A 20,313-nucleotide genomic window follows, 5' to 3' on the forward strand; every position below is an offset into this window, starting at 1 on the left:
GTTGTAGCTCAGCCTTTTCACTAGCAGTGTTTGACAAAGAGGCTTCCAGAATTCCTCTGTATTTGTTTTTGTTTTATTTTTATTGAGTCTAAGATATCAACTCTTTTTTGGATTCTAGTGCATTCTTCTTTCTGTTTAAATGTGTGAGATTTGTTCTTTTGTGGCTTGTAAATAACAACAAAAAGCCTCAAATAACACGATTATGAATATGTGTCTCATGGTGAAAATGAATGGGTGTTGATCACTGGACAATTTGTTTAGGAACGTAGGTTAAACAAATTTATAGAGCTCTCTTTACTTTGAAACTTCTCACAGTCAATAATATGTCACATTGTGAATCTCAAGGAGAAAGCTGTGGTAGGCAACTTCACAACTTTATTTAACCACATTTTTTTTTTTTGGCAGATGCATTAAAAAGACTAGTGTGCTACAGAACATGCTTTGGGAAATACTTCCCTAGTGTAACCCCAATAAACCAGCATCATCACCTTCATGATTTAATATGGTTCTGGAAAGTCTTGGGGCAATTTATGTAGTATGTACAAAGATCTATTGGTAGCTGTAATGAGGGGGAAATCAATTCACAGTAGCAGGAACAGCAGCAACAATACAAACACAAGATCCCTTAGATTCCTTTTTATTCTAAGCTGGTGAATTTCTGGAGGGAAGAGCTTACTGTTGTGCCCTGGAGGAGTATCTGGCTCACAATTGGCCTCCATAAATGAATGGGTAGGTATTGCCTTTTAATTTCCTTGGCAGTAAGATAATTTATGATGATCATCTATTGTTTAAATCACATTATTCTGGGAGCTTCAATAAAATTGAAGAGGCTAGTCATATGTCAGGTAGCTTTTATTAAATAATTACTTATCTAAGAAAATTGAATTAAGAAATAGGAAGTATACAGAGAGAATATTTATCCAGTCTGCTTCTCCTTCCGTTGTCGCCACCAGTGAAATGAAGGAGAGTGAATTGCTGCTCCAGTGACTGAGCATCCCAGCCTCTCCCTCTCTCCTCCACTTTCTCCCTACCCCCACTGAACTGAGTGCATTGTTTTGTTGCACAATTACCTTTTCTCATTCATTCACAAGGTTCTCGTAGTAGCTATACTTATGGGGAACATATCTCTGCACAGCCTGATCATTTCAGATTTTAAATTTTAGTGGGGCTGGGCTCCTGATTAAAACTGAGCCATGTCCTTTTCCTGGGATTCTGAACTTGGGAAAAAGATAGTTGGGAAGGGAGCAAAGAAAAAAGGAAGGGTGAGAGAGAGACAAAGAGCCGGGGGGAGGGGGGGGGAGGCGTGGAGAGATGAGTGTGTATGTAGAGAAACAGGCTCTTTTGTCAGAAGAGAATAATGAAAAAAGGAACAGAGTAACGAATAAAATAGGAATTCTGAAAGTGCTCCCATGTTTGATCATGATTATTTCTGGGGTGCAGACATATTCTTTTCTTTAGTTATGGGAGATGCCTCCGTGTTTTTATAATAAAGGTTCAAATTGGATTTCTGTCACTTGCAACCAAAGGCTTGGACAACACACTTAAGCTAGCACTTGGAGAAAATTACACTTAACCTGGAAGGCTATTCTATTTAGCTGAAGGAGTCTATAAATAGATTAGAAAAACAGCAAGGAGAAATCATAGATGTTTTGGATTTTGAAGGGACCGTCAAGAGCCAAAGTCTGGAGAGATAAAGTGATTTGGCCAATTACCAACATTAGCTTGCCAAATAGTCTGGTTCTTAATGCTCTTTACTTTTTATTGCATTGCTCAATTTCTTGTTTAATTTCCTTTCGGTCAGCTAGCTCATTCTTTGATACTCTGTCTTTGGCCCACTGTCCTGCTGATTCTCACAGACATTTCACATATTCTCTTTCCTTGGCCCCGTGTTCAACCATTAGCTTTAGGTTCAAATTACTTTCTTAGTGTACCCTGGACTCAGGCGTAACTGTTCTCTAATTGCTCTCTCCTCTGTACTGGGTGCAAGTCACCTTAATGAGTTTACGTGAAGGGAATTTCCAGTTTCCTATAGTTGCATTAGTTGGACCTTAGAACTGTGACCACAGAGCAAGGAAAGACGTCAGAGATATGCTCAATGCAATCACATGTCACTTAAATATTTATAGGAGTTGTGGCATTGCTGTTAGAGGGAATTAAAAAAAATATTCAGAAATAGAATGAAACCTTACAATAGGTTCATTGAATATTAATCAAGCTGGGCAGGTGTTGCAAACTCAAATCAGACCACAAAATTGGGTACTATGGCATTGAATCCAAGGCTCTTGAACAGCAAAGCAGCCCACATTTGAAAGGTGTGCTGTTGGAATCTTCAGAGGTCTAGAACTGGCTTAGCAATGGCAGAGAGACTCTTATCACGAGAAAAATGTCCTGGATATTTGTAGTTCACACCCCATATTATGGGCTGTGTCATTCTTTCCCAATCAAATTCAATTTATAATCTAAGCACTAACCACCAGCATCTTAGAGTGACTGTGCTTTAAGATAGGGCCTTTAAAGAGATAATTCAGTTAAAATGGACTCTAATACAATCTGATTAGTGTTCTCTTAAAAAAAGAAATTTCAACACTTGGAGGAATGCCTGCACAGAGGAAAGGCCATGTGAAGAAAAACAAAACAAAAACAAAACAAAAAAGCAAGAAGGCTGCCATCTGCAAACAAAGAGAAAGGCTACAGAAGAAACCAAACTGTCAGAAAATAATTTTCTGTTGTTTAAGGCCACCCTACTCCACTATCCCCGAGTCTGTGGTATTTGGTTATGGTGGCCCTAACAAATAAATACATCTCATACCAGAACTCAAATCTCTGTTCAATACTGAGTATCAGTATATTCAGTTCAGAAGTGAATGTAAAAATTACTTGTGATGATATAATTAATTTTTTAGTGTCTTGAACTTGGAGTTAAATAGAGGAATAATTTCTAAATTTATTAAGTATTTCAAATACCTAAACTTAAAAACATTTAAAATAGCCAAAACATTTTTAAAAATATATTTATTGATTTCAAAGAGGAAGGGAAAGGGGTAGAGAGATAGAAATGTCAGTGATGAGGGAAATTCTTTGATTAAACAGAGCCACAACATTTTTAAAAACTGGCATATTGGAGGATAGAGTATCTAATAGGTAAGCCTTCTATTCTAATTTTAAATGTGATATTTGAATAATTAATTTAGATATGATTTTAAATTGCAATTTTATAAATTTGTAAACCATATTGAAACTTTAAGAGCACATGAATTATAAGTTTAATTATATTTATGAATTATTTAAATATATGAAAGCTTATTTATTAATTGAAATTTTAAAATCATTAGAAAATGTAATGTAATGAAGGGAATAAATAAAATTTAAAATGTTTAAAAGAATTTAGTTAATTAAACTATAGAGATCATAAAAATGGCTGTTAAAATTTCATCAAATTTATAGACAGAACAATAATTATTATATACTTAAAGTATAAGTTACTAGAGTATTCAATTTGTAAATATAATAAATAAAGTATTTATCATATTTTAAAACAATCTCAGACTTACAGAAAAGTTATAAGTACAGGCAAAGAATTTTTTCCCTGAAATATTTATAATCTGCTGACATGATGCCCTTCACCCCCAAATGCTTTAATGTAATTCAATCAAGGAAATTTTCTAATATAACCACAGCATAATCAGGACATAAACATTTTTACATTAATCTAATCTAATCTTCAGAAACCATTCAATTTTTATCAATTGTCCTCAATTTCCCTTTATAGGATGAGGATACAAGTTTGAGTCATGTGTTGCATTTGTTACTATGTCTTTTTAATCTCCCTCAGTCTGGGATGGTTTTTCTGTCTTCTTTCATGATCTTGACAATTTGGAAGATCTCGGGCTAATAGTTTTATATAATGTCCCTGAATTGGGGTTTATCTGCATTTACTCTTGTTTAAGTTCAGGTTATAAAACTTGGGCAGGGATATTACCAAAAGATTGCTGAATTACTCTGTTGCATTTTATTGGTTAGAGAAGAAATTTAATTCGCCTCAATATTAATCATATTCTCTTCAATCACTGACTGAAAGCAGCGTCTTCCTGGCTTTTCCATTGTTCCTTCTGTAATCAATAGGCATTTTGTGGGGAAATACTACCTAAATATCGAATTTTCTGATTTATTTATGTGGACCAGAATGGACTCACGGTTTCTGCTTTTATGCCTCTTGTATCATTATTTATTTTGATGCTCAAACTGCCCCAGATTTGACAGTGAGAACCTTTTCAAGCTGGGTTCTGTATCTTTTTGGTAAACCCCTTCATTTTTTGAGAACATCTTTGCTTTCTGGCACAAAATCGATATTCCTGACTCATATTTTCTCTGCCTCAGCCCTGGAGTCAGTCATTTCCCCAAGGATCTCTGCTTCCTTTTGGTAGAAAGTGTTGAGAAACTGAGATCTGGGTGCTAGGTGTGCTGACTGATACTAGATGTTGCTACCCTAGGCACTCTCCATGGGCAGAGGGAGGGAATATGTATGTATACACACATTAACATGTGTCCTGTATCTGTATATTGAAAATGATGAGACTACATCAATACATCCAATTCTAATGTAATACCACTCTACTCACCCTGACTGGGATCTGACACCTCTTGCCAGACCATCCTTCCCCCATAATATGCTCTTCTCACCCCATTGAAACTCTGAACATTCTGCTTTGGGCTCTCCCTCCCCCACACTCAGAGCAGACTTCCGCTTTGTTCTCACCTAATTGCCTTAACACTGGATTGTTTAGAAAGGGGAGAGAAGAGAAGGGGAAGAAGATCAAGAACCAAAGATTAATTTTAAATCACAGCTGGACTCTGAATAAGATCTTTTCTGCACATAAGCCACTGCAGGCTTACCTGAGGAAAATGTGTTCTTTTCTCTTTCAAAGTCCTCGTCTCTCTGCAATCTTCTGATTTCCCTTAGATTTCCTTTTCTCAGCTTCCTTGTCCTGGGATTCATATCATCCAGCACTAACACGTATCTAACACTTTCATTCATTTTATACATCATCTCATGGGATATTTCAGATTTCATTTACTCATTTGCTGTTACTGAAAACCCTATATTTTATTATTATCTTTATGCCTGTCCCCATGTGTGACCCTTATTCTATTCTAGTTTATGATTTTATGCCACATGGCATAAGGTTTGGTCCACTAAATTTGGCATGGTAGGACCTGAAACATTTTTATTTTGGAAAATCTGAGCTACAAAATGTGTCACTAATTACTATATCCTTGAAGTTGCAACAAGAATTCCTCCCATGAAGTGTTGCAATCAGCCTCACTGCGCAGGAAAAAAATGTTAGAAAAACCTCAAATTATATTAATAGGCTATCTGTACAATAAAAAAATAGCCTATATTATAGTTTCCTTTCTAATTTCTTTATTAACTTTTAATATTCTAAATTGCTTTCCAGCTATAAGACTCATTCATTATTTTAATTTGTTTCTGGTTACAGGTTTCATTTAAATTCAGTGAACAGTTAGGGAACCATCTAACATGTGGCAGTTAAGTCTTTCTTCTGGAAACGTGGTCAAAAATGACAGCTTGTATGTAGAGCTCTGTCGGGATAGGGATTCTAGTAGAGTTGTCACCTGGTGGAGCCTAAAATACAGAAATCATATTGTTAATCAGTCCAATCCGTGCAAAAATTGGTATTAAAGACATTTGCTTCTGGTTTCAATGTTGTAGCAAGCAGACCTAAAAACGCTGTGGCAATGGAGACCTGTCCATGTTTTCCCCCAGATTCATTTTCCGAGGAGCAGTGATAATTCCTCTCAAGAGCTTTGAGGCCCAGGGTTGTGACATTACTGAAACCATCTAGGATCAAAGAAGGGTCCGAGGCTCATACTTGTGCAGACTCTGCTGAACAACATGGGTCACTAACTCTGCAAAATTCTCAGGGAAGGGCTTTGCAAACACATGTGATCACAAGTTAATAAGTAAAAAATAATCCTATTTTGATTTCAAGTAATACAAACGTCTCAAGTTTGGAATTGATTCAGACTCGCGAAAGTAACCTCTCCAGGGGGGTTTCATGAAAAGGTTCCTTATCACTTTAAAAACAATTGTTATGCTTTCCCCCCTTCAAATTATAATATTTGATAAAAGATTTGTTCCTTCTATGTTTATTCAGGATTGTCTATCATACTTAAAGCCTCCTAAGGAGCTCCTGTGGGAACAAATATTCACTGATGTGGTATTGATAAGACAGAAGAGAGAGGTACTAAAAGGGGTATACAAGATCTACAATTGGGAATTATTAGTCATTGGGCCTTTGCTATATTGGAGGTACAAAAGAATAATCTTACTTGCTCTCTCTTCTCTGTAGGAAGAGATGATAAGATGATCTGGGACTAGAGAGGAGCTTTAGTATTGCCTTTTCCCAATAGTACCTTATTTTTTTTGTGCTAGCTGAGAAAGAATATATTAGATCCATCTTTTATTAAATAAGTCAGTAAAATTGCAAAGACTTTGAAATAGGTTAAAAGAATGGGTGTCCTGAATGGCTCATCCATCCATCCAAGTCTTTTCTGCCTTTCATCATTTTTGTACTATTTTACAACTCTTTCAGTTGTAGAAAACTGATGATAAGGCCAGATATTCTTGTCTACAAATATGCAAATGAATTGTGCCTCCTGGAAGGCAATTAATTATTGCTCCGTATTGGGGCCTGCTTTGCATCTATTTGTAAGTCAATTTCATTTTTTTTATTTCTCACATATGTTATGCTCTTTGAATCCTCCTTTGAAATATTTTTAATATCTTACTGGTTCCCTCCATAATTAATGAATTAAATACAATCTTTGGCATATTCATTTTATATCTGTATGAGAGTCACAATTATATCCTTTTAGGAAAAATAATCTTGTAAACATTTTGGAAGTTCCATGTGGTGTCCAGTGGCTTCCCTGATAGCAGGGGAGTCTGCGTTGCTGGGGGGTTATTGCATTTCCTGGAAGACTTCAAGCAAACATTTCTTTCCTTGGCTCCAAGAGGTAAATTCCCAGGAGCAACAGAACTTTCGCTTTATTATTCTTCTGTTTCTTTACATATTTTCCTTTTTACTATTTTTGTGTTTTGTTTTGGAACTTTTACAATCAATAAATTATTCCCCATTGGTGACAGCAATGATTTGGAATTTGGTTTTATGGTCTAACCTTTGTGATCTCTGTAAATGAATGAATAGATTATAGAGATTTATTCTTTCTTGGGTGAGAGACAACAGAGACTATGATTTATTAGTATTTTCTTTTCTTTGTTTATTTGTCTACTTGTCTATATAAGCTCTTGTTCCCACTAGCAAAGAGAACAACTTTTTGCTATATGGAGTATTAATTTTTGTGTGTTTACTTTTGACCAGTGGCTAATGTTTAGATCTGAAGCTATAAGCTCTCTGGGTGAATGTGTGTGGACATTTTTCAGGCCTTTTTCTTTGTTTGTTTGTTTGTTTTATTGTTTCTCAGAATCCTTGTACAATCTTGGTACTTACCAAGGACCCCATGGAATGTTCACATGCAGTACAACAACTAGTATGATAGCCAAAGATTTTCTAACTTTTATATATAGAATACTTCAAATGTAATGGGAAACAAACATGTACCAAAACTCTATAGAAAAGTGTGTAGATGGCAATAATTACAGAAGAAGAAACAGAATATACTAACATGCATATGAAAGAAATGTTCATCCCTAATAAAATTAAAAATGCAAATTGAAATGACCCCAAATAAATTTGGATATAAAATGAACAACATTAAAAAATATGCAAAATAAATAGGGCATGGTGATTGAGCAGTCTTATTTCAGGTATATGTAATTGCAAATTGATATGGTGTAACTGCATAATAATTTGACAATATATTTCTAAAGCTTCACAAAGTTTATACTTTTTAACTGAGCAAGTTACACTTTAGGAATTCACCTTAAAGAGAAAAAAAGAACACCGAAACTTGGTTATAGAGAAGTATTATTTAAATTTGGGGAGAAAAACAGAAACCAACCTAAATGTCCATCTATTAGAAATTCTTATATAAACTATGATTACTCCAGGATTGAATGTTATTTACATTGTTCTACAGCTAGCTTTTTCGCTTGATAATATAGTCTAAACAGCTATTCATACCAGCATATCAACTTTAGTAATTATAGTTTGAAGTCATTTTTAAAACTGCTGCATAGTATTTAACTGTGTGAACGTGTCATAATTTATTTTATGATTGCCCACTCATGGACATACACATAATTTCCAGTTTTCAACTATGATGAAAAATGATATCCTTTCAGAACTTTCATTGTTTCTGAGTTGATAGACCACCAAGAACCAATATTCGTTCATTGAACACCTACTCAATGGAACATTAAACAAATTCTCTCATTTAATCTTCACAACAACTTTTTGTAAAATGGTTGTTTTTACAGAGTTTACAGATGAGATAACAAAGGTGAAGAAGTGTTCAAAGAGGTTTAGAAATTTCCTTAAGATCTATTTAACTCCAATACATCACACCTATTGCTTCTCTTCAGCAGCTTTTCCCTGCCTGAGTCCTGCTGGCTATTCCCACCATTTGCTCCTTCCCCTGTTGCTCTTCTAGCCTCTTTCAGCTACTTCCATGTATTTTGGGGAGTCCCTGGGTCTTCATTTCTCCAGTGGAATTCATTAAGAGACTTAAGCAAGTCTTTAAATATCCTAAAACATTATTATACTACTCTGTGTGCATGGCCATGTATGCATTTCCTTTTTTGAGCAAATCCATAAAACATCAGATTTTTAAAGTAAGCTGCATTTCCCAAAAGGTTAAGATCCTATCTTCTGGAGCAGCTGCATGTGTCTGTGAGGTAGTTTTCTGGACTCCCCAGTTGGGGCTGCAATCTGTTTGTTTTATTGTGTTTTTATTTTTTATTTTTTTATTCTTGCCGAAGCTCTTTGAGGCAATATGCATTGCTGAGGCCACCGGGTTTATACTGAAGATATTGCAGCCAGCAATAACCACTTAGACACTGTCAACCTGAGATTTTCCTGTCTTGCCATCGGCCTTGATCACTGATCATGCTATTATGTTCCATGTTCCAGTATACTTCAACATCCCTCCCCTTGCTTTGGGATTTCAGGTCTCAGAAATTGCAAGCACCTGCTGGGGTTGTGAACGGTTAGGAAGGAATCATGGGAGAGGACAGCTTATTTAACTGTAGAGACAGACCCAGGAGAAATCGTGCTCTCTTTGAATTAGAAATAATCCCTTAACTGTGGTCTCACACGTGCAGTGACTTCATGCCTGACTTGTGTTTTTTAGTGCCTGCTTCTTTGTCATTAGTTATTACATCTTTGAAATCACGGAGGAAACGATTATTTGTGTGTTTTTAATCTTTAATTTTTTATTTCAATTAAATTTATTGGGGTAACAATGTTAATAACATTATACAAGCTTCAGGTGTACAGCTTTATAATACATCATCTGTATACACTATTGTTCTTAGTCAATCATTTCATCCACTAGGAAACTAATCTTCCCTTGTCTCTCACACTGCTTGTCCTTATTTGTGAGGAAAAATTGCATGAAAAGTGAGCTTGAATTGGGGCTACTCTCTATTCCTCAAATTCTTTTATTATCATTTCCCTAGTCTATATTGGTCCCTTTTACCTTTGGCATGATGTTTGATTAGGTTGCCCTTCTAATTATAAGTGTAAAACAGTAAGTTTTCTTTGTCATGAATATGTTATTGAGATATGTACTATTCTTTTTAGTGCAGATATTTGATTTGGATGGTGAAGAGTTATCATTAATAATCTTTATTACTGAACATTGACATACATCTAATAATTCAAACATATATATTTAATTTTTTTCTTTCCTCCAGCTTACCTTTCCTGCGCTGCACTTCATATATGAATTCATACATTGAACACTTAACGACAATGTGCTTATCTCTAGGGATTGTTCCATACTATTGCATATAAAATAAAAATCAGTTTTCCAGGTCAAGAGGAGGGCATAGCATTTAGTGTTAGGAGTTTTAATTCATAAAAGCCATGCTCTGCTAATATAATTTTTGATGGATTCCTCAAGGCCATTGATTTTAGCAGAAATTAGTTGAGTTAATACTTAATTTATATGTGGTGGACTTTCAGTTCAGGTATCCCAGGTGATCGCCCAGGGGAGAAAATGTGTAAAGGTTTCTTAGTATGTGGGTGTTTTAGGGCTGTAATCAACCAAACATTCAGTAATTTGGGCAGCAAAACCAGAAATTTGGCAAGGCCTCAGCTTTCTTAATAACTGTGACTATGCCACAGTTAAAAAGCACCGTTTACAAGGGCCTCCGAGGAAAATCCAGGAACCAAAACAGTGGTGTTGGTGATTCAGTAAGTGTCCCCTGCCCCTTGCGTGGCATCTGGGGGGATGCTGTTGGATACTTTGAAGAAACCATAGCCTTGTTTAAACTGACTCTATTCAGTGGGAGTTTTTATTTTTATTTTTTAATGTCCAATGACATTATACCTGGGCCCTGTATAAAGACAGATTGTAAAACTGAGGACCTACACTGGGAGGGTGGGGCTTTCAGAGATTAAATTCGAACCATCTGCGGAAAGGATGGAGGAATGTTATGGGCCTCCATTTTGAGAAGAGCAATTTCAAGGCCGTGACAGGCTCCATCTGATTTTAATGTCCACATGGCAAGGGAAATTAAGACCAGTCAATGAACTGTGAGGTAGCATTAAGGAGGCAATTAACACCTTCCCTACTAATGGTCACAAGTGCTCTGGTGAGGGTCGCTTGGGAAAAACAGAAGAGAGGAAAGAGGAGCTGAGAGAAGGTACTGCTGGAATCTTCCTCTAAATTAACCCCCACCCCAGATAAAAACGTATGTTCTTTTGGTAAAAGTTGTTTTTAATTTTTAAATCTTGTCACCTAGATATTCTTTTGCTTATAGAAAAAGAAAGTAGAATTGGGCAGGCCTTTTTTTTTTTTTGGCATCTGTATAATATGTACTAATGGCTACACATTTACTAAAAAATAATAAAATAATTGCTTCTCTCATTTACCCATGGACCTAACACATTGCCATTGCTCTGCACACTCAGGGTCAGTACTCCAAAGTTCAGCAAAGAACCCCCAGTGTTAATTCAACTACCAAGGGGAGGAAAGCACCAGAGTCAATTACTCTAATTTTCAGCTAAAAATAGCTCTATATATGTTTCTAGTGCCTAAGATCCTAAAATATTTTCACGTTAACCTTAAAAGTTTCCAGGATTATTTTTGGCCCTCCTATTCGCTTCTTTAGCAAATATTTAATATTCAATTTATTCATTCTGCAGATGTTTACTGAGCACCTACCACATGCTAACCGTGGAGATGCAATAGGAAAGCGACCAGAAAGGGTTTCTGCCCCACGTTTCAGTTTATGCTTTCCCACTCTCTGTCACATATATTGTTTCATTTGAGCCTCTGGAAAAACCTACCCAATCTAGTGATTTTTTGATGAGGCAGTGATGATCAGAATGGGTATCACCAGCCTCACTCTACAATGATCCAAATAAGTGGGGAAAACTAGCAGCAATTGATCAGCAGAGGCATCCAGTGTGGTGGACCGCATTACTATAGAAGTTATCCAGAAGTCTTTGGCACATGGTCTGTACTTTCTAGTCTGTTTGTGTGGTCTCAGGAATGTATAATTTAGATTACTTAAAATTAACACTGTTGAATTAAAACTTGCTTTAGAGGAACAAAGTTTGATTACTTTATGGACATAGAGTAAGGTGAAGCAACAGCTAATAAAATATGACTATGTAAAGAAATGGACATCAAATCCAGCTAATCTTTAGGATCACTTAGGGATATATTAAAAATACAGATTCCTGGGCCACACTACAGCTGAATTCAGTTTGAACCTCTAGGAGTGGGGCCTACGGCTCTCACATGATTGGCTAGTGCAAGGAGAGAGGAAGGGAAATGTTTTAGTGAATTGACAGAAACCACTCCTAATTAAGCCATGGTGAGTTGGATGTTTGATAATGAACTCTTGTGAAAACATTTTACATTCCAACATAATGCATTTTTATCTTAGAACAATTGTGATTAAAAAAAAAAAGAAATGGGTCTTGCTCCTGTTATACTGTGAGGAGTGATGGTATATAAAAAATAATACATGCTACTAAATTGGTGCACAACCTACACTGCACATGCCTTCCAAGCTCTGACAGTCAGGACGGATCCAGACAGCTTTATGTTACAATAGTGTCTTTTATTTCACCAGTTTCCTACATCTGATAGAAACCACATTCTGTCTAAGATATTTTAACATGTGTTTTTTGTTTATTTTGTCATGAGTCACATATCAAGCAACTATATTCAAGATGCAGTACAACTGCTTTACTGAATTCAATAATTGATTCTATTATTTTTTGATGGACTATTTAGGATTCTCTATTTACAGTATCATGTCATCTGCAAGTAATGATAGTTTTACTTCTTTCCAATTTGGATGCTTTTTATTTCTTCTTCTTGTCTAATTGCTGTGGCTAGGACTTCTAGTACTATGTTGAATAAGAATAGTGAAAGCCAACATCTTGTCTTGTTCCCAATCTCAAGGGGAATGCTTGTAGAATTTTCCTATTGAGTATGATGTTGGCTATGAATTTGTTATACAAGATCCAAAGTAAATATCCAGAAATCAGTTGCATTTTTATATACAGATTATGAACTATCAGACAGGGAAATTAAAAAACAACAACATACAATTTCATTCACAATTGCTTCAAAAAGAATAAAATACCTAAGAATAAATTTAACCAAAGATGTAAAAGGCCCTGTGCTCAGAAAATTATAAGACACTGAAGAAAGAAATTGCAGAAGATACAAATAAGTGGAAGCATATACTGTGTTCATGGACAGGAAGAATTAACATCTTTAAAATGTTCATACTACCCAAAGAAATATACAGATTCAATGCAATTCCTATCGAGATACCAATTTCTCAGAGCTAGAACAAATATTCCAAAAATTTATATGGAACCACTAAAGACCCCAAGGAAGGAACCAATTTGGAGGAATCATGCTACCTGATATCAAACTATACTACAAAGACATAGTAATCAAAACAGCATGACACTAGCATAAAAGCAGATATATAGATCAAAAGAATAGAATAGAGAGCCCAGAAATAAAACCATACCTTTATAGTCAATTAATATTTGACAAGAACATACAGTGGGGTAAAGACAGTCAATTCAATAAATGGTGCTGGGAAAATTGGACAGGTATGTGCAAAAAAATGAAACTAAACCACTTTCTTACAATGCACACAAGAATAAACTCAATATGGATTAAAGACTTAAATGTTAGACTCCAAACCATAAAAATCCTAGAAAACATAGGCAGTAAAATCTCAGACATTTCTTGTGGCAATATTTTTTTGATATATCTCCTTGGGCAAGGGAAACAAAAGAAAAAATAAATAAATGGGTGTACATCAAACTAAAAAGTTTTTGCATGGCAAAAGAAACCATCAACAAAATTAAAAAAGAACCCACAGAATGGGAGAAGGTATTTGCTGATACATCTGATAAGGGGTTAATATCCAACATTTATAAAGAACTGATAAAACTCAACACAAAAAATCAAACAAACCAATGAAAAATGAGCAAAAGACCTGAATAGACACTTCTCCAGAGAGGACATACAGATGGCCAAGAGACATAAGAAAAGATGCTCAATGTCACAAATCACCAGACCAATGCAAATTAAAACCAAAACGAGATATCACCTCACACCTGTCAGAATGGCTATCATCAATAAATCAACAAACTACAAGTGTTGGTGAGAATGTGGAGAAAAGGGAACCCTTGTGCAGACTGGTGCAGCCACTGTGAAAAGAGTATGGAGTTACCTCAAAAAATTAAAAATGGAAATGCCCTATGAACTAGCAATTCCACTTCTGGGAATTTATCCAAAGAAACCTGAACACTAATTCAAAAGAATATATACACCCCTATGTTCATTGCAGTGTTATTTACAACAGCCAAGATTTGTAAGCAGCCTAAGTGTCCATTAGATGAGTAGATAAAACATCTGTGGTACATTTACACAATGGAATATTACTCTACCATAAAAAGAAAGCTAATTTTACCCTTTGGGACAGCATGGATGGACCTGGAGAGCATTATGCTAAGTGAAATAAGCCAGTCAGAGAAAGACAAGCACCATATGATTTTGCTCATATGTGGAATCTAATAAACAAATTGAACTAGCAAAATAGATACAGACTCATAGATAGCAGACAGCTCTGGTGGTGATGGTGGTAGTGGTGGTGGGAGCTGTAAGGAGGTGAAGGGATTGAGTGAAAAAGAATAAAAGAGAAAGAACTCATGAATATGGACAACAGTGTGGTGACTGCAGGGAGGAAGAAGGAAGTGGAAGTGGAAGAGGGTATATGGGGGATCAATGGTGATGAAAAAAAAGAGGTAGTCTGTTAAACACCAAAGTAGCAAAAAGGAGACTGTCCTATAGAGTTTCTTATTTTTCATACAATTGACTTTCTTTTGTACAAATGAGGTTTATCAAGCAGAAAAATAACATCACCTTATTTCGGAATGGCTTATGCATTTTCATACTTAGAAATTTTGATTCTAAGTCCTGAAACAAATGACACAGATTCTCATTGAACGATGCAGAATGGCAAAAACTCATATTTTGGCATCCACAGTTGGAGTTCAATTTTCTCTCAAAACTTCTCTGTCATTTCTCTCCTTCTGAACTTTGATCTCAACCCTGGTTCCACATTAGAATCACTTGAGGAGCATTTGGAATATATAGATGCCCAGGCCTTCCACCCAGGCCAATTCAACCAGAATCTTTGCAAGTGAGGCCAGGCTGCATATATTCTAAAGTTGCCTGGGTGATTTTGATGTCAAGGCCTGTGCTGAGGACCACTGTCTAGCCAATAGGAGGTCCTCTCCCTTCCCATGTAGGCTCTGTGCTTCCTCTATATGGGATGTTTCTTCCAATTAGAATACCCCTTCTGCTCCAGTCCCTGTGTCCTCACCATACTCATCCTCCAAAATTCAGTTCAGACTTGATTTTTCAATACCTTAGGTCAAATGTAAATTCTGTCCCCTTTGAATTCTTATAGAGCTTGTTCTGTTTTCTCAGGTCACTTTCTAGATTGTCATTTCTGTGCACATTAGATTTCTTCACCTAACCACCCACCCACCCGCCAACCCACCCACCCACCCACTAATTAACCTATAGGCTTTTTAGAAGAAACCTACCTTTCTGATTTACTTTTAACATCTCACACTGTCCAGTAGGTGCTCAGTAACATCAAATGAGGAAGAGGGAGATGGAAGCAAGGATGAAGAAGTGACAGGTATACTGACTTCCATCCAGCTCACCCTCTCTATATTCCTCCAGTGCAAGTCTCCCATTCTCCGCATCCTCTCTCTTTTCTGAGGATTGGGGTGAAGTGAGATCTCTTAACCACTGTTTTTGTTTTTTTTTAAAGATAAAAATGCATTCTATAAGTTTGGTCTTTACCTGAATAATTGGGGAGTTAAAATATTAATAACATCAACTCAGAAACTTGCTCATTATAACAGGACCCCTAGTTCTAGTCCTCTTTGTTCTCTATTTGAATTATTATGCTCTCATCCTCTCCAGATTTTCCTCCCAGTCTGTCCTAATCTACACTCTCTTATGTCCTTAAAACATAACTTCTATCCTGTTATTCCCTAGCACAAGAGCCTACACATATTTTTCCACTTCCTATCAAGTTCAGGCTGAGATCCTCATTAGTCCTGCATTCAATGATTTTCATGACCTTTCTACACTTAATTCCCCCTCTTCCCCTTCACCTAGCCAATGCAGCAGACAAACTGAACTATTTAGGCATGTTTTACTTTCTTTTTTACACTCTTCAACATTATCTTTGCTAGTAGATTTCATTCTGGTATTGCCAACCTCTTCATCTTTATGAGTTCAATTTCTAATAATTCTTCAAGCCCAATTAATAGATTACCTCCTCTATTGTCATCTAACATTATTCCCAATGCAGTCCCCTCACTATCACCTCTCCACTGTCTCCTGCCCCAGGTCATAAACCATCTCTTCTTCTACTTGAATTCCCAAAGCATTTCCTTTTTTTTCCAAAATATCATTTTCTGCTTTATACTGTAGTTATGTTTTGTACATGCCTGTTTTCCTAAAACTGCTGTAAGTACTGAAAGGACAAGGGTTGAAATCTTGCTCATCTTTATAACCTATGAAGTCTGATAATATTTAAATTCCATTGCTAAATTATACTAGTAATGAACTACATGGCCTTGAGCATGTCATTTAACCTGTTTGGGTCAATTTGTTCATAAATTAAAACATTCTAATTCAACAGAATTAATTTGAGATAGGTTAAATTACATATTTCTGGAACTACACACGAAGATTTAAAAGCACATACCAAAACAAAGATTTCTGCATGACCTCTACAAAACTTAAAATGATAGCTGCACTAGCTGTTTCCACTGATAAATTCTTGCAATTGTTTTTTCTGACTCACTTGGATCACTATATGGTAGTCTGGCTGTACCCTCTCTGGCTATCATTGCTACATCAGGTATCAATGACATAATCCACTCAACTTTTACTTAGTGTAGCATTACTATGTGTTAGCAGGGAATCACTCCTTCAATCACTTATTCCATGAATATTTATTAAGTATCTATTAACCAGGCATTTCCCCAGGTGAGGGGCCCTCAGATTTAGTGTATAGAAGAGGGAAACATCTAACATAACTAAGAAAAAATTTTTTCAATTTTAACTATTCTATACAATCTCTCTCTCTCTCTCTCTCTCTCTCTCTCTCTCTCTTTCAAATATTATGAAGGTTTAGACCACCTATGTTATGCTAAGACTCAAAGCAAACTTTCCCACGGTTAATGTTTCCTAAAATAAAAATACAAAAAGCCTTTAAACATTTATTCAGATAATGTAGGGGAGTGAGTGCAAAGTGCTTCCACTCAATCCTCCTAAAGATAATACACTGGAAACATTTTGGTGGGTGTGAATCACTCAAACAAGCATTCTTAACTCAAAAATAGAAACTTGCCTTATTTGTTCCAGATGTTATACAGCTGCAGGGAAGTTAAAGCCAGTGGTCCTGTTTTGAATGCAACCAAACTCTTATTGCATTTGGAATTTCTTAACCAATGAACACACATTACTTGTTCTAAGACCTGCACAATTTTCTTTTTTTTCCACTGTTACCATTCATAAACAACTATGTTTCCTGGGAACTACACTTCAGAATTAATGAGTCTACATCTGTATTATACAAAGGAAGCACATCCTGTTTATAACTATTTCTACCTGTCATTTATCTTGACCTCTTTAATTTTTTTCTGTATACTAGCAGTAAACAATTAGAAACTGACATTTTATTATTTTTGGCTTGAATTTTTAAAAATTTAATTTTTGGGGTGACATTGGTTAATAAAATTATATAGGTTTCAGGTGTATAATTCTACAATATATCATCTGTATTTTGTATTGTGTGTTCACCATAGTCAAGTCTCCTTCCATCACCATTTATTGCCCTTTTATCTTTATTTATCTTCCCCCTTTCTCTCTGGTAATCACCATACTGTTGCCTGTGTCTATGAAGTTTGTTTTTGCCTTAATCCCTTCACCTTTTTCACCCAACCTCATCCCCCCAATGCCCTCTTACTCTGACAACTGTCAGTCTGTTCTTTGTATCTATGAGTCTGTTTCTATTTTGTTTGTTAGTTTATTTTGTTCATTAGATTCCACATAAATGAAATTACATGGTAATTGTCCTCTTTAAATTTAAGCATAAAAATATTTCAAAGAGAATACTTGAAGGAAAGGAAAGTTGAACTGTATTGTTCTTACAATATTTTATAGCATCTTAACTATGGAGTTATAAGGAGGTGTTTATCTCAGGAAGAATTTCAAGTAAAATTATTGATAAAAATATTGAATTATTTGTATTTATTATTTTAACATATTTTTATTGATTTCTGAGAGGGAAAGGGAGAGAGGGATAGAAACATCAATGATGAGAAAGAATCATTGATCAGCTGCCTTCTGCATGCCCCCCACTGGGGATCAAGCCTGCAACCCAGGCATGTGCCCTGACCAGAAATTGAACTGTGAACTCCTGGTTCATAGATTGATGCTCAACCACTGAGCCATGCCAGCCAGGCAAAATATTGAATTTTAAAATGTAATTCTTATTATTGTGCATTGGTAGTTTTAAAAACTTGATATTTTAGCTAACTTCTGATTTTCTTGTAGGTTTGTATGAGATGCTTTGTGGGTACATAAAATGTAAAAGGATCATGGCTCCTTGAAGAAGGTGAATAAGTTAAAAATTATGTAGGAATGTACATGATAATTTTATATATAACCATGAAAATTGAAATATTTGTGTTATATTTTGAGAACAAATGCTTGAGAACACATGTTTGAGGACAGAGTACCAAGTCTCTTGAGATTATTGTCTTTTTATGGAGAAGATTTTCTCAATTGTGGTTCAAGGATAATCTGTAGCAGAATCACACTGGCTGCTTTTGGGCCCTGTTGAGTCAGAATATCTGTGACTTGGGCCTGGGACTGTAGGGGGACCCTAGAGATCAGGAAAGAACAACAACACTCTCATCCTCAAGTTGTGAACAATAAAGCTCAGGAGGTTAAATTAATTGATCAAGGCCATGCTGCCAGTTGAAGTAAGATCTAGAATTTTGTTTATTGATGCTAAGACTAACATTCTTTTCCAGTAAGTCAACTATTAATTTTTATCTTCAAAGGTAAAATTTAAAGAAACAAAAGTTTACAATTGTTATCAGATATCCCATCTAATAATTCTTTACTCTTATCACTAATAAACTAAATCCTTTTTCTTTCTCTAGAATTTAGAAATACCTTTCCTTCAGACTCATGAATCTTTGAATTATAATCAAAACCTTCAAGAAATAAAGAGGAATATGTTACATTTCATGAATTGTTGACTAAATCTTTGAAATTTTGTGGTTGATTATTTTGGAAGTGAGTGTTTTAAAGTTATTTGAACCATGTTCAAGTAACAGTTTGCATTCAATAATGACTCCACAAAGACCATAAAACTATAATTCATGACATACATTCTTGAAGTATTTATTAGCCATTAGTTAAAACAGAGTTCTAAAATAGTCTAAGTGTGATGTCATTCAAAACTGATTCTTAAATTTGTTTCACACATCTTAATGAAGCTATTAATAACTGTATATTTTTATGAATATCGTTTAGCTTTCTAAAAGGAAAAGACTCTGTAAATGCTATTTATTAAGTTTTCTGTACTTAATTGATAACATTTTGACACTCATTTATGATAGAAAAAGGCACCACTAGAGAGATGGTATGCTGATAAACTCACCTAGCATTAATACATTTATAATAAATATGGCCCTAAAGATTTTCAGGTTTAGTCCTTCATTTTACTAATGAGAAATATAAGACCAGAAAATAGTAATGTTATTTGAAGAAGATAGCATTGTGACAGAAACAAGTACCCAAACCTCTTTTCTTCCTTTTCCAGAACTCCTGTTTACAGCTGAGCATATGGCCATCTGAATCAGGATTGCATTTTCCAGTCTCCCAAGTAGCTAGATATGACCACCTGACTAAGCTTGTGTCATAGAACATATGTGGACATCTGTGTGGTAGCTTTCAGGAAACGCCCTTAAGAGGAAGTGAGAGCTTGTCCTTTGCACCCTCTGAGTTCCCTCCATGAATCCTGTTTGGAATGCAGTTGTTTTGGCTGAGGATCTGTTTTGCCCGATGAGGATGAGGACCAGCCTGGCCCAGATGACCATGGAGCTGCCATTCCAACTTTGGACTGACAATATCTCCACTCACACATGGAAAAGAAAGAAGCTTCTTCTGTTTAAGTCACTGTCTTGGGGTTTCTGATATTTGCAGTTGTCACAGAGTTAGGAAAAGTGGTTTTGCAACCACTTTTGTCTGTTTAGTCAGTCCTTCCTGAGAGAGCAAGAATGACTATCTAAAAAGGCAATAAACCATTTCTTGCTATAGAATTTCATTTATTCATTCTTTGAGCACATAGATATTGAGCACTTTCTATGAGCAAGGAACTTCACTAAGTAGATATGATACAAAAATAATTTTATTGTTGATTTTGAATTTCTAAAATGTTTTAGAAAAGTTTTAGAATCAGATCCTCCTTTTCCTTGGTCGATCCTTGTCCCTATCCCAGGCATATCATATAAT

At 35.6% G+C, this 20,313-nt stretch overlaps 1 protein-coding gene across 1 annotated transcript in view; it reads right to left on the reverse strand.

Annotated features, from left to right (window-relative positions):
* Positions 1–3,533: 3,533 nt before the first annotated feature.
* Positions 3,534–20,313, reverse strand: part of CFAP299 (cilia and flagella associated protein 299) — a 552,389-nt gene continuing 535,609 nt past the window's right edge. The window contains exon 6 of the mRNA XM_070409369.1: positions 3,534–5,644. Within this exon, the coding sequence (XP_070265470.1) occupies positions 5,549–5,644 (96 nt within the window). The 3' untranslated portion in view covers positions 3,534–5,548. The remainder of the gene's footprint in view (positions 5,645–20,313) is intronic.

Source organism: Myotis yumanensis, unplaced genomic scaffold (genome assembly GCF_028538775.1).
Source record: "Myotis yumanensis isolate MYYU_CA2020_CCGP unplaced genomic scaffold, mMyoYum1.0.hap1 SCAF_1, whole genome shotgun sequence".
NCBI classification, from domain to species: domain Eukaryota; kingdom Metazoa; phylum Chordata; class Mammalia; order Chiroptera; family Vespertilionidae; genus Myotis; species Myotis yumanensis.